General features: G+C 36.5%; 1 protein-coding gene across 3 annotated transcripts in view; it reads left to right on the top strand.

The window, feature by feature from the left end:
• The window catches only part of PRKCZ (protein kinase C zeta), a 72,086-nt gene that overhangs the window by 25,231 nt on the left and 33,495 nt on the right, over nucleotides 1–13,360 (top strand). For all 3 annotated transcript variants that reach the window (XM_072883778.1, XM_072883777.1, XM_072883779.1), the window contains one exon: nucleotides 11,016–11,101. In XM_072883778.1, the coding sequence (XP_072739879.1) occupies nucleotides 11,016–11,101 (86 nt within the window). The remainder of the gene's footprint in view (nucleotides 1–11,015; nucleotides 11,102–13,360) is intronic.

The following is a 13,360-nucleotide window of genomic DNA, read 5'->3' on the forward strand; positions in this document are numbered from 1 at the left end:
CTTTTGGTAGTTCTCTGATAGTCAGCTTCATGTTCAATAGCAGGTCAAAATGCAAATAGTGATAGTACAGGTAACTCTGAAGTAAGGGGAAAATCAGGTAAACAAGACAGGCCACAGCCTGTCTTGTTCAACCTATGGAAAGGTTTCAATGCAAGGAGAACAAGACTAAGACTTCAACTTAGAAAAAGACAATTGATGAAATATGATACAGTTAATTTTAAAAATCATGTATGGCACAGGTTAAGTGAAATACGTTAACAGTTTCCTACAGGACAAGATGTGGGGCTCTTAAAATGAAATAGTCTAAAATATTTTCTAGGGGATTTGTAAGTAGTTAGCTTTTTTTGGTTTTCTTCCAACTCTTTCGATAGACATGTTAACTTGCAGTTTAAGATAAAAAAAGAGACTAGGTGAAAATTTGATCTAAGTTTTAACTGATCACACTTCAACAAACTGGATTCAGTTCCTTCTGATGGCTGTCTAGCTCTGTCAAAGAACTGGAATTCTCACCTCTTTCAACTACCAATAGATATGAATCACGTGTGCTCAAAGGATTAACTTTTTCTAGAAAATGTGCAGTGTCAAGTCTAGATTAAGATTCCCCAGTGAGTCTTCAATCATGTAGGCTACTGATAAGATAAAGTAGAACCAAATTCCTGCAGGAAGCTTCATTGGGTTGCTCCTCACTTCTTTCTTTGCCACCTTTAGTAATTCCAGATTGTATAGAAGACCGAGGCTTTCTGTTACCGGGCTTTTATTTATAGCAGAAAGTAGTACTTCATGTATGTACGAGGACATAGGAGTTGATTTAAAAAAAAGTGGCCTGCGAAGTGGATGCAGGTGTAGACTAGAAAAGACAAATGTGTTCTGCTTCAGTAATCTGGGCTTTGTTGTGTTAAGTGCTTGCTAAATACAAATTATAGAGGTTTAGTTGAAGCTGTAAAATTTGTAAATGTGAAAAATGAGCAATGTGTGGATAAAAATAGACCTAAATAAGGGTGCCATTTTGTTTAGTTCAGGTAAATAAAATACTGTTCAGGGGTCTCTTGCACAAATGGAGTTTAATACTAAAGAAATGCTTCATCTCCTGCTGAAGTTATTTTGCTACAGATTGCTTAAATAATCAGAACTTCATTTTGATCTACTTCAGTACTAAGTTAAGCAAATTAAAGAATTAAGTCATTTAAATAAGTACTGGTTCAGTACTCTTTCAGTTTGATTAAAAAACATTTTAATGCAATCTTAATTCATGTTAATAGAACATGAAATTCAGTTTTCATTGTAGTAAATCTTTTAATTAAAGTGACTTTTATTTTGGGAGAATATGATGCAGTCATCAAAAGCAGCCTTTTGGACTTTTATTAACAATGCAATGCAAGCTTCGTTTTGTGGTGCATGTAACTACTGTGTTTTTCTAAACAGAGGAGCCTACTACACATCATGAAAGTGTGTAAAGTTTAAAATTGCATAGCTGGCCAAGTTAGAGAAGGGAAAATTTGAACTCTTCTTTCCTAAACAAAAATGTTAATCACCTTCAGAAGTATGGATTCACCACCAGTTGTCTTCTGTCCCTTTTCATAACATGTTCTCTCAAATTAGAGCAATGAATACAGCATCACTTTATCCTGTGTTTGCGACAGCCTTGCAAAATGCACACATCTCAGCAAGAGATGCTGAGAAGGACATACAACAGATTGTGATCACTGATGTGCACAGAGATCCTCAGAAGTGAAGATGTCCTGATGACGGAGTAGCATCCAGTAACTGAATTTAGGGAGGGTTTCTTGAGTAACACTTTGCGTTATTTGCTATATTATTTTCAGGTATGTCTGCATAAATTTCACATAAAATGATAAAATTCTGATCTTGGATTGCAAAATTAGGTTCTCCATAGAAAAAGCCATGACCCTTGCATAGAACGATGTGTTTGAGTTCTGGGTTCTTCAACAAGCAATAAGAAAAAGCCTTGTGAAGTACTGAAGTGTCTTTTGGACACTGAAAGCATAAATACCTTCAGCCACTTTAATTTTTTTTTTAAACAATACAATTTTTTGTAGATATCTGCCCTCTTAAATTTTGGGGGGTTTTGGTTAAGAAGGATTTTTAAATAACGCTAGTAAAATAATGCTCTCCTGTTATTTTGTCCTGTAATGCTGTCATATTTTGGCAATTAGTTCCAAAGAAAATGAAAATTTGAGTTCATTAGTGTATGCTTGAAAGATTACAAAAACTTCCGTAGACCCTCTATACAGGTCAATGTATCATTGTATATTTAAAACAAATCAACACTTTTCAGCAAACAACTGTCTTGATGCATGAATACCAAATTTATTTCCAATTAATTGACAAACAGTTTTGCTTTGACTAGATAATATGAGTATACTCTGGGGCTGTTAGTCACGGAGTTGTATTCTTAACAGTTCTTAGTGATTAGTTAATAAATGGCTAGTCTCACAAGTAAAAAGAGAATAAAAATTCTATGATTGACTTCACAGTTGGTGTTCTAGAATTCAGTATGGAAATAAGCAGATCACCCAAATGTCCTACAGTTTCTCCACCAGGTGACTGGGAGAATCCTGCTCTTATCCTAGCTTAATACCAGATGTATCCATTTTGGTAACATTACAAGTGTATTCAACTGTTCAACTCTTACAGGCACAGCAGTCTTTAATGAAAAGAAACAAGTTGTTGAATGGGTTGTAGCTATGGTAAATTGTGCAGTCTTTCTTTGCTGAAGGTGATGTTCAGTTTTGCATGAGGTTCAAGTTAAAACTGTCTGTTTCTGTGCATTGCCAACTTGTATGCAAGCCAGACATATGGCCACTTTAGCCATGGGACTTAATGTGCTCAGCGGCCTAACCAAAACAATTACAGTTCTTATACTTAATGTTAAGGCACTCTGGATCAATTAAAAATGTGGTTTTTGCTATATCTTGTTATGAGATTTTTTTAAAGTCTTTATTTTATTTTTTTGTTTGCCAGAAACATGCCAAGTTATCTTGTGCGTTTGTTTGCTGTGATGGTTGGAGGGTTACATTTCCATTACAACTTTCAATAAATAATTCTGTAAACTGTGTTTGCTACTAAATGTTTAGATATATCTTTTAAAGTATCAGGTTGTTGTTTTCTTTTGCTCAAGAGCTGTCATGGTTTAACCCTAGCTGGCAACTAAGCACTATGCAGGCACTTGCTCACTCCCCCCCAGCGGGGTGGGGGAGAGAATCAGAAGTGTGAAAGTGAGAAAACTCGGTTGTTGAGATAAAGACAGTTTAATAGGGAAAGCAAAAGCCACGTGTGCAAGCAAAGCAGGGAATTCATTCACTCCTTCCCATGGGCAGGCAGGGGTTCCGCCATCTCCAGGAAAGCAGGGCTCCATCATGCGTAACGGTGACTTGGGAAGACGAACGCCATCACTCCGAATGCCCCTCCCTTCCTTCTTCCCCTGGCTTTATATGCTGAGCATGACATCCTATGGTATGGAATGTCCCTTTGGGCAGTTGGGGTCAGCTGTCCCAGCTGTGCCCCCTCCCAGCTTCTTCTGCCCCCGCCAGCCCACTCGCTGGTGGGGTGAGGAGCAGAAAAGACCTTGACTGTGTGTAAGCACTGCTCAGCAGGAACGAAAACAGCCCTGGGTTATCAACACTGTTTTCAGCACAAATCCAAAACACAGCCTCATACTAGCTACTATGGGGAAAATTAACTCTATCCTGGTCAAAACCAGCACAAGGTATTAAGTCAAATCCTTGGATGTCTCCTGTTTGTTTGATAGCTACAGTAACTATCTTGCTTGTTATTGTGGTAGGATACATTGCTGTCTTCCACCCTGGGTGTCTCTGTGAGGTGCATCTCTGAGGCCTCATCCACAATATCTTTCTGATTGATCAATCCCTCTGATCACAAGTAAAGGGAACTTTTAAGAACAACTTATGTATTTCTTGTATTTCTGTGAATATAAGGTGGTATTTTTTGTTTGAAAGTGAAAGCTTGTATTTTTAAGAATAGTTTTGAGATCCCCTTTTCTTAATTTTCTTGTGTATTTTGAATGCAATTGATATTTTTAGTGAGAAGGCAATCCAGATTCTCTAATTGCCATGAATAATGAGCTTTTTAACTTGGAGATCAAGAAAGAGCATAAGGCATTAACCGGTGTGATTGATCTAAAGGGGCATACAGCCCCAGTGCAGCAGAGACTTTTTCAAAATGAGGTGTTAGCTCTGTCTTTATTGGATGGCATTTTCTTTGTAAATGTGACTTACCACCTTGCAATGGCATGGAGCCATTTTAACAGAAGGATATGAATATGAGCAACCACGAGATCATGCCTGAGAAAACTGTGTGTATGGAGGACAGGTTTTCCACCTAGCAGTCCTGAAGTGGGAGTCAGTTGACCCCTTTAAGTCAGTGGGGAATAGGATATTCCAACTGTATGCTAGCTGTGCTGCGATAAATGCTGGGTAAATATTGCTGTTCTATGAGATACAGTTTTATTTCCTTGTTGGTTCTTTGCTGATGCTACATGCAGTACACTTCCTTTGTCATTATTGCTATCTTAATTGTGCTTGATTTTTTTTTAGAGGTTCAGCTGACTTTGTAGTTAATTTTAGTGTCTGTTGAAAAAGAAAAGAAGGGTGGGGATATGGTTCCCCAACTGCTAATCAGTTTAAAAAGATAAAATGCTATCTTCTGACCATTTTAATAACTGCAAGAGGTGAAAGCATATAGAAAGTTAATACCTGTATGTTGTTAAGGATATACTCTCTTTTTCTTTCCGAAATTCTGAAAAGGAATGGCAGTTGTACATAGCAGCTTATTCGTAATAATAAGAAGGGCCAATTACCATCCCATACAATGTATGTCTGTTACATGCTTCAGAAAACAGTTTTATTGTTTCAGTTTAACTACTTGGGGCATATTAAGTAACAGATATGTGAAACAACATACTAGAATTTACTTTCCCCAAATTTGTTCTATTTTTATACGTAATTATTTTTATGTTATCTTTTTATCTAATTCAGAGGCTATCTGAAATACCAATATCAATTTCCTACTTGTAATTCATGAGTTGGTTTTGAAAGAATGCTCACTTGTCTGCTCAGCAAAACATTAAAAGAACAAAACAAAAACTGGGCATTCTCATACTGTCCAGCTGGCAGGCAATGTAATTGGCCTGTAAACAAGTTGCATTAATCTCTGAGAAGTGATTTGCAGCAATAGCAAGTTATATCTGTGCTTAGTATAGTAAAAGATTTCATTATAGTTTGATCACATAAAAGCAGAACTTTGGAATTGCATTTATAAATCCAAATGCAGAGAAGATAATTTTTTTGTGGCCATCTTGCTGCCATTCATTGGTATAAACTACACTCTTCAGACAACTGATGAATTCTCTTATGTATTCTGGAAAATACAAGCACTTCTAAATTTTCAGATGGAAAAATAATATTTTGGGCTTGGCAGAGGTTGGGCCTGCCTTTTAAATTGTTTCTCTTCTCCAGTGCTGGGAAACTATGTTGTCATTTGAAAAATAATTGTGCCGCCTTCTGTTTCTCCCTACTTTACCAAGTTACATTTTCAAAGGCAAGGTTCACATCCTTTCTGCTAGGTTCTGAGGAGGTCATTATTGAATTGGGGGAATATCGTCTGTAGATGAGTTAATTTGGAATGAACACTGAAAAATAGACAAATTGCTCATGCATTTATATGCACAATAAAATTTTTTTGTGTATTTAATTTTTTCCTTAAGTTTTTTCTGCAATATTTTTTAAAAGATGAAAAAATCCAACCCTAGGGAATGTCTTTGAAAAAAACAATATTAAATATATTTACAAGGTTCATTGTGCATTACTGTTAGTGATGTAGTTGCACAGCTTGACAACAGAGGGAATAATTGTACAACAGCAAATCAGTTGTTTCATGCTGCTCTTTACGTAGGGACAGCTGCTTAATTTTGTTTCAGGCATTCAGTTTGAGTATTTTTATTTCCCTTGTAATCTTAACTTGAAAAAGTCTCTTGTTCTTCAGTTTTCCAATCTTGGAAGTAGATAAAGTTCAGTACATTCATTGTGATTAGAATATATATTTGTGTTCCCCAATAAGAATTTGTTATTCCTGTTAGCAGCTTAAAATATCTTTTGAGTTTTCCTCTGAACTTGTTCACATACAAAATGAATATTTAAAAAAAAGAATTTTTTTTGTTAGGCGAAGGGTTGTCTTTAATATCCATCAGAGAGGAAAGATTACTTTGTTTCATTAGAGGTATGATATCTCCTTCAGCCTCCAAGCAGCTAACTCAAAGTCCTTAAGTGATGTGGACTGTAAAGTAAATGACAAAGTAGCCCTTTTCATTAAACACAGTAATCAAATACTCATGCTTTTGTGGTGGCATTCCTTTTTCTAGGTGGCTGGGATCAATCATGACTGTAAAAACTTGTTTTAGTTCTTGGTTATCAAGAATCATGGAATCTCGTTTTATTCTAAAGTGTTCTAGAAACACGTACCAAAACATTTTGTTCCAGGTTCAAAAGTATCCTTTTCCCATATGAAGTGTAGGGGTGAAATGCATACTAAGATTAGAGCTTTGTTCACAGATCACACAGAACACTGACAATAATGTGTTTGTTTCTTATTTCAGGATATATACTTACTGCCATTTTAAGAATCTGTTTATTGTTCAAGATGGTTTCTTTGAACTAGTACAGCTCTAGGATTTTTGAATCTGATAATGCTTCAAAATAATAATGATACTAAAAACCCAGACTCCTTCTTATAATCTGCCATTCTCCTTACATGAACTTTTAGGGAGGATGTCCTCTTTCATGAGTGCATTACTAGACACATAGGATACATGTTTTAGTCCAGTTCTATAGGTTATTCTAAGGAGGTTGCCCAGGATCATGTCCAGATGGCTTTTGAATACCTCTGCAACCTCTCTGGGCAACCTGTTGGAATGCTCAGTCACCCTCACTGTGAAGAAATGTTTCCTGATGTTCAGATGGAACTTCTTGTGTTTCAGTTTGTGCCCGTTGCCTCTGGTCCTGTCACTGGGCACCACTGAAAACAGTCTGACTCAGTCTTAATTAAACCTTCTGTTCAGGTATTTGTGTGCATTGATGAGATGTCTCTGAGCCTTCTCTTCTCCAGACTAAGCAGTCCCCGCTCTCAGCCTTTCCTTGTATGAGACGCTCCGGTCCCTTCATCATCTTCATGGCCCTTTTCTGGACTCTCTCCAATAGTACTATGCCTGCCTTGTACTGGGGAGTCCGGAACTGGACACGCTACTCCAGATGTGGCCTCAGCAGTGCTGAGTGGAGGGGAAGGATCACCTCCCTTGTCCTGCTGGCAATGTTCTTAACACAGCCCAGGACACCATTAGCTGCCTTTGCCCCAGGGGTGCATTGCTGGCTCATGTTCAACCTGGTGTCCACCAGGTCCTTTCCTTCAAAGCTGCTTTTCAGCTGGTCGGCCCCTAGCATATACTGGTATTTGGTGTTATTCCTCCCTGGGTGCAGGACTTTGCACTTCCCTTTGAACTTTGTGAGGTTCCTGCCTTCTCAGTTCCCCAGGGGTCAAGGTCTTGCTGGCAGCGCAACCAGGTGGTGTATCAGCTACTCCTCCCAGTTTTGTACTGTCAGTGAACTTGCTGAGGGTATGCTCTGCCCCGTCCAGGTCACTAATGAGAGTGCTGAACAGGATTGGAGCCGGTATTGTCCCCTGGGGTACACTGATAGTCACTGGACTCCGGCTAGACTTTGTGCCACTGACTGAATGTAGATTACAAAAATGAATACTATTATTGATAATACTAAGAACATAGTATTCTGTCATAAGTTTAATCTTACTGTGTCATAATAATAATAGAACTTGTGATATAAAGATGTGTCTTACAATGAGCTGTTTTCTCATTTTTTACCTTGGCCCCATTTAGAGATGGGGAATAGGAATTGGTTTGCCTTAGACCCTACGCTGAATCAGTGGCTGTCATAGCGGTAAATTGTAGGGTTTCCTACTTCTTAAAGCTACGCTGTTTTAAGTTCAGTTTTTGTTAGACTGTTGCCTCACAAGTATATGGTATAAAACCCTGACTTTGATTTAATATTTATCATTAATTAGGGAAGTGACTTGTTCCTTTATTTACAGACTTCATCAGCACAAGCTGCTTGTTAACTTATTATTCACGTAATATTCCTCATGTCAGTGATAAGCTACTGTTCTGAACACAGATGTATTAGGTTGCCTCCATATGGTGCTTTGTCTAATGAAACAATTAGGTATTTTGGAAAAAACCCTTGTGAAGTTTTTTTTCCCTCTTGGTGGAGAGTCATCCTACAAATGGTGGAATAGTTTTTCATTGATGTTTGTGTTTGAGCATATTTTTAGGCAAAAACTTTGTGATAGTTTTGCTAGGTTCTCATTTCAAATTTTCTTTGCACTTAGGAGAAAAGCAGGGGCTTTTTTTTGTTTGCTTTAAAGTTTATATTTGGCAGATTTTGAAGAGCTATTTGAGTCAAACATGTCAAGTGATACATCTCTATTCTAGTAACTGTAACTTTGCCACTTCTATGGCATGCAGTCTTTCAGCTTCTTTAAGTTGGGTTTTTTCTGAATTGTTAACAATTCATTTAATAGTGCAATGTCTGTTTCAAATGCTTGCAAAGTAAATATTTGCACAGGCAAAGAGAGTAACATATGAACATTTGCGGATTTGGCACTGTAGATTTGTGGAGTCACAGAAACTTCAACACTTATGTGCCTTGCTTTTGAAGGACAAAAATAGTCTATCTAAAATCAGACCCAGTATTACAATCAGTGTTTACACATTGTATGTCAGTAGCCTGTGATTTTGGCTTGCTCAATATGAAGTTAAAATAATTTTTCGACCAAGAAACTATTTACTACTTCCATTATCTTTTGACAGTGAAAATGTTTGGGTTTTTTTGTTTAAAAAAAAAAGACTTACTCTTTGATAAAGTGTGGATACTTTAAAACTTAACTCTTCAAAACCTGAAAGACAGAAACATTAAAGACAAAAATGTAAGATGGTTTTGCATGAACTTCTGAGGATTATAAATTTACAGTTTAATACCTTGTCAGAATGTAGCAATGTTTATCAATCACATCTATCAAAGTTTTTATATTGTGTTCTTCGCTGCATTGTCTGGGGCATTTAAGTTAATATTACGTATTTTTCTACATACAACATTGGTTGTTATAGATTGTTTCACTTGTATTAGGCTGATTAAAGGACAGCTTTAACAGCTAACATAATACTGGACTCTCAGTTTAAAAAATGAACAAACAAAAAACCCCAACACAACCCCCCTCCCCTGTTCAACTCCCTGATTGAGATTCTTGTGGAGAAGTTGCAACTTTTCTAAAAGAGAAAAATAAAGCAATATGATAGACCCTGTTAAGGTGACAGGGAAGAAGCAAGGATCACTTTATATTGACCAAATGCAGTCGCTTATTATGAAACTGAGTTGTTTCAGTTGGCAGAACCAGTGTACCTAGGTACCAAATATAGCATGTATGTAGCCATCCACAAGATATCATAAAAGTGTATATTTTACTGTTGTCTTCTCAGATGGAGTTATCTATACTTCCTATCCTGTGTAGTTCTCCATTCCCTATGAAACTGCTGTACTTACTAATTTTTCTGTAGGTGAAATACATTTTGTATGAGCTGCCAACTGTGTTAAGTTGCATTTTAACTAGTATAAATAATTGGTTTTTAAAAAGGCATACAATTAAAAATTTGTGTTGGAAAAATCTTACTCATCATGTTACAGAAGACAGCTTTAAAATAATGATATTGAAATAAGATTTATTCTAGTCTTTCACATTTCTTTTGCAAGTAAAAGGATATTATAACACCGATAAAAACACTGTAAAATACTTTTCCTGGAAATGTTTAAGGGGATGTCAGACGTGTCTCACTGTCTAAAATATGCTTGTTAACTTTAAATATTACAGTAAACTTCGAGAACTCCTGAATTTGACTCTCTTAATAGGTGTAATTAGAACTAATTATTCAGCAATGAAAATCTTGCCTAATCTGACTTTTTTATTTTTTAGTCTCTTGATAGCAGGAGTATGTTGTCAGTTTTAACACCACTGCTGAATTTTTTGCTTAACTCACCCCTCTCTTCTTTTCCCCCTGTGCTCCCCACTCCCCCCAGTACCCACTTGCACTGCCTGCTGTGGAAAGCTCCTGATGCTGGTTATGTGGCAGGGCTTGGCCATGTCACCATTACAGCGGTGTGCAGCTCTAAATAGGACTGGTGTTGCACAACACATTTTTCCACACTTAGTATTAAATATCAAATTCTTTAATTAGCCAGCCACACAAAAGTTGCACATATGTACATGAGAAGTGACAACAAAAGTGATTTGGAGTAGATGCTAGGTACTGTCACTCTGGCCTCTTGGAAAGTCTGGCTTCAACAGATTAAATGGTTTCTTGTTATGTTTAGAATAAATTAGAAATAATTGCAGACCTGCACTTGAACTGTTTCCCTAACAGAAGAAATAATTTGGTAATGTTTAATGGCAGGATAAAAATGAGGTCAAATAATGTAGCTCTTGAGACTTCTAACACCTTTAATATTGCATATCTAAAGCCTTATTAGCACCAAACATCCTTTACATGTTTACATGTGAAGGTGACATGGTGAGATCAGCATCGTAATTCTACTAGAGGAAGCTGTTTCTTTAACAGTTATCTGTCCCTCTCACCTGAGCTTGAACAGCAAGCAGCCAAGGAACTCTAACAAGATTATGATCATGTGAGGAAAAAGAGACAGGGATAGAGAAAAGGGAGAGGCAGTGGTGAAAGCACATCCTGCAGAAGCTGTCATTTACGGCTGCCTTTAAAAAAAAAAAAATCAGCACGGATTTTAGCTGTGCGTTGATATTTAGAGAAGCAAGATTGTTTTAAGTCACAACTTGCTTAACATAGTGTGTCTGGCATTGCTGTGCTACCATGCTGCTGCTTTACACCTTTTTAATTTCTTTCTTAGAATCAATCTACCGACGTGGAGCCAGAAGATGGAGGAAGCTGTACCGAGTGAATGGGCATTTGTTTCAAGCCAAACGGTTTAACAGAGTGAGTACTGTTGCATAAAATGTTGGGTTTTGGTAATGTTCTGTGGTAATTGTTTTCTCAGTCTGTGCTTTTTCTATATTTGAGTGTTGAAAAGAAAGGAAAAGCAAGATGCTTATTCATGTGACTTCTCAGTCTATGCAGTGTTATTCAGGTCATAACAATCAGAAAAACTTGAAAGTCTTTGAATCTGGGATGGAGTTAATACATGATTGGTGGAAATTATTTATTTTTAAAGTCTCTGAAAAACTGATTTTGTGACTATTTAAACTGATGCATACTTAGAGCAGCTTTTCTTCTCTCCACTCTTTATGTGATTTTGATTGCTTGTTAGCATAATCTTTTACCTTCAGTACTCTTTGTCATTCTTAAAGATTAGAGCTCTTGATGTTAGCTGTAACTGTTTTGAATCTCAGGTATTACATAATCTAATTAAGAAAAAAAAGATTGGTTTATTGAGCTAAAATACAACTGCATTAAGAATCTGACTTAATCCACATAAGCAAGTGAATGTAGCTTTAAGGCTGACACACCTCCTTCCTATCCCATTATGCCTAAGTATTGCAGCAGATATACAAATGTAGTATACACTTTGGGGAATTCCATACAAAACTGAGTATAGTTTGGTGAGTTAACTTTTTGATTCAGCAGTAACCTTTTAAAACTTTTTTTCCTAATGCTCCCCACCCCAAAACTGCATTGAAAGAAGGAAAAGCCCCTTAAAACTCAGTATCTTATCACTAGATATGTGAAAAATGTCATATATCTGAATTATAACATGTATTTGTATAATGTAGTGTACCAGCTGAATTTTTTTAATTTATAGTATGAAACATGCTTTTTTGTGCTTATTTGCTATATAGTTAAAACATATTTCTTTAAACATTGTGAATGCATACCTGCCACATTAATAATCCATAATGTGATAGATAACGATGTTTTAATTGAAATTAGGCAAATAGTGAATATACACATAAATATTTTGAAACCTTAGTAGAGTGCCCATTTGTCAACAATCCTAAACAAGACTACTTTGTTATAACTGTCTGTATGCAAATGATATCATATAAAGCCAGAACACAAACCATATCCAACTGAGGTCAGTAATAAAGCTGGCATGAACTGTAAAATGTGACATTAAAATCTATAAATTCATAATTCATTATGGTCATATATGTATTACTGAATTAAATAGCAAATTTTAATGTTTACTCAATTTTTAAGACCTGATTATTCAGTTATGAATTAATTCCTCTTTCAAATAACCTTTTAAAACTTTTTCAGATAATTCAGGTAAATGAACGCATGCAAGAATCTAAATTTTAACCTCATTGAACATAACGTAAAGGTTAACTCTTTGTTATTGCTGTGTTTGTATGCGTTTTGGAGAGGTATGAGAGGGATACCTGTATTACTGAAGGAATTTGGGAGGTGCCCCTAAGTCTGTCTTTTTTTTTTTTTCCCCTTGCTTCCCTGCATCTGACTGAAGTAAATGAGATTATTTTCTTGTATGTCATTTCCAGGGCCTAAGACATTTTATTTAGTCTTATATTACTGCTGCCAAATCTATACAAGAATACTGAAGGAAGTCTGATGAACCAAGAATTTTGAAAGAAGTGGCTATAGATGTCCAAGGCTTCCTCTCTTATTAGGCAGTATGTTGTTTGGTTGTTTTTTTTTTCCCCTGGGCAATGCAGTTTGGGTTTCTCCTGACCAAGGAGGATGGGCTATACAGACGAATGGGGTGTAGTTAAGTTTTGTTTTCTACAACTGTCAAAATATGGGAAGGGCAATACAGAAAATATTTTTTTAAAATGATCCATTCTTTGATTGTTATTTCTCTTTTTTGATTTTTTTAAAATTTTTTCTAATACTAGTAAGGATTTATAGTAGCTTAACGCTTTTGGGCAGGACACCGTGTGTGATTCATTAGTCTGAGGATCTGAATAACCACACTCTAACTTGCAGTTTGCTGGGAGGAACAGACTCTTACTGTTTTGTGGCTTCGGGACAGTTGCAGAGTTCTGTCTAAGCCTGAAATGGGGGATGAGTGCAGGACTTCATGTGCAGCTTGCAGAATGATAGGCAATGTCTTAGCCTCTTACAGTAATTACTGGAGAAAATTTGCAGATAGGGAATAATGAGTGAGTTTTCTGTTGGCAACCTGTGCACTATGTAGAGGGATAACTGAGACTAGGTGACTTCTTGGCATGCAAGAATCTCAGATTGCTATTTGGCACTTTGGGTAAAGTGGATAAAATG

Source organism: Ciconia boyciana, chromosome 19, assembly GCF_034638445.1.
Source record: "Ciconia boyciana chromosome 19, ASM3463844v1, whole genome shotgun sequence".
Classification (NCBI taxonomy): domain Eukaryota; kingdom Metazoa; phylum Chordata; class Aves; order Ciconiiformes; family Ciconiidae; genus Ciconia; species Ciconia boyciana.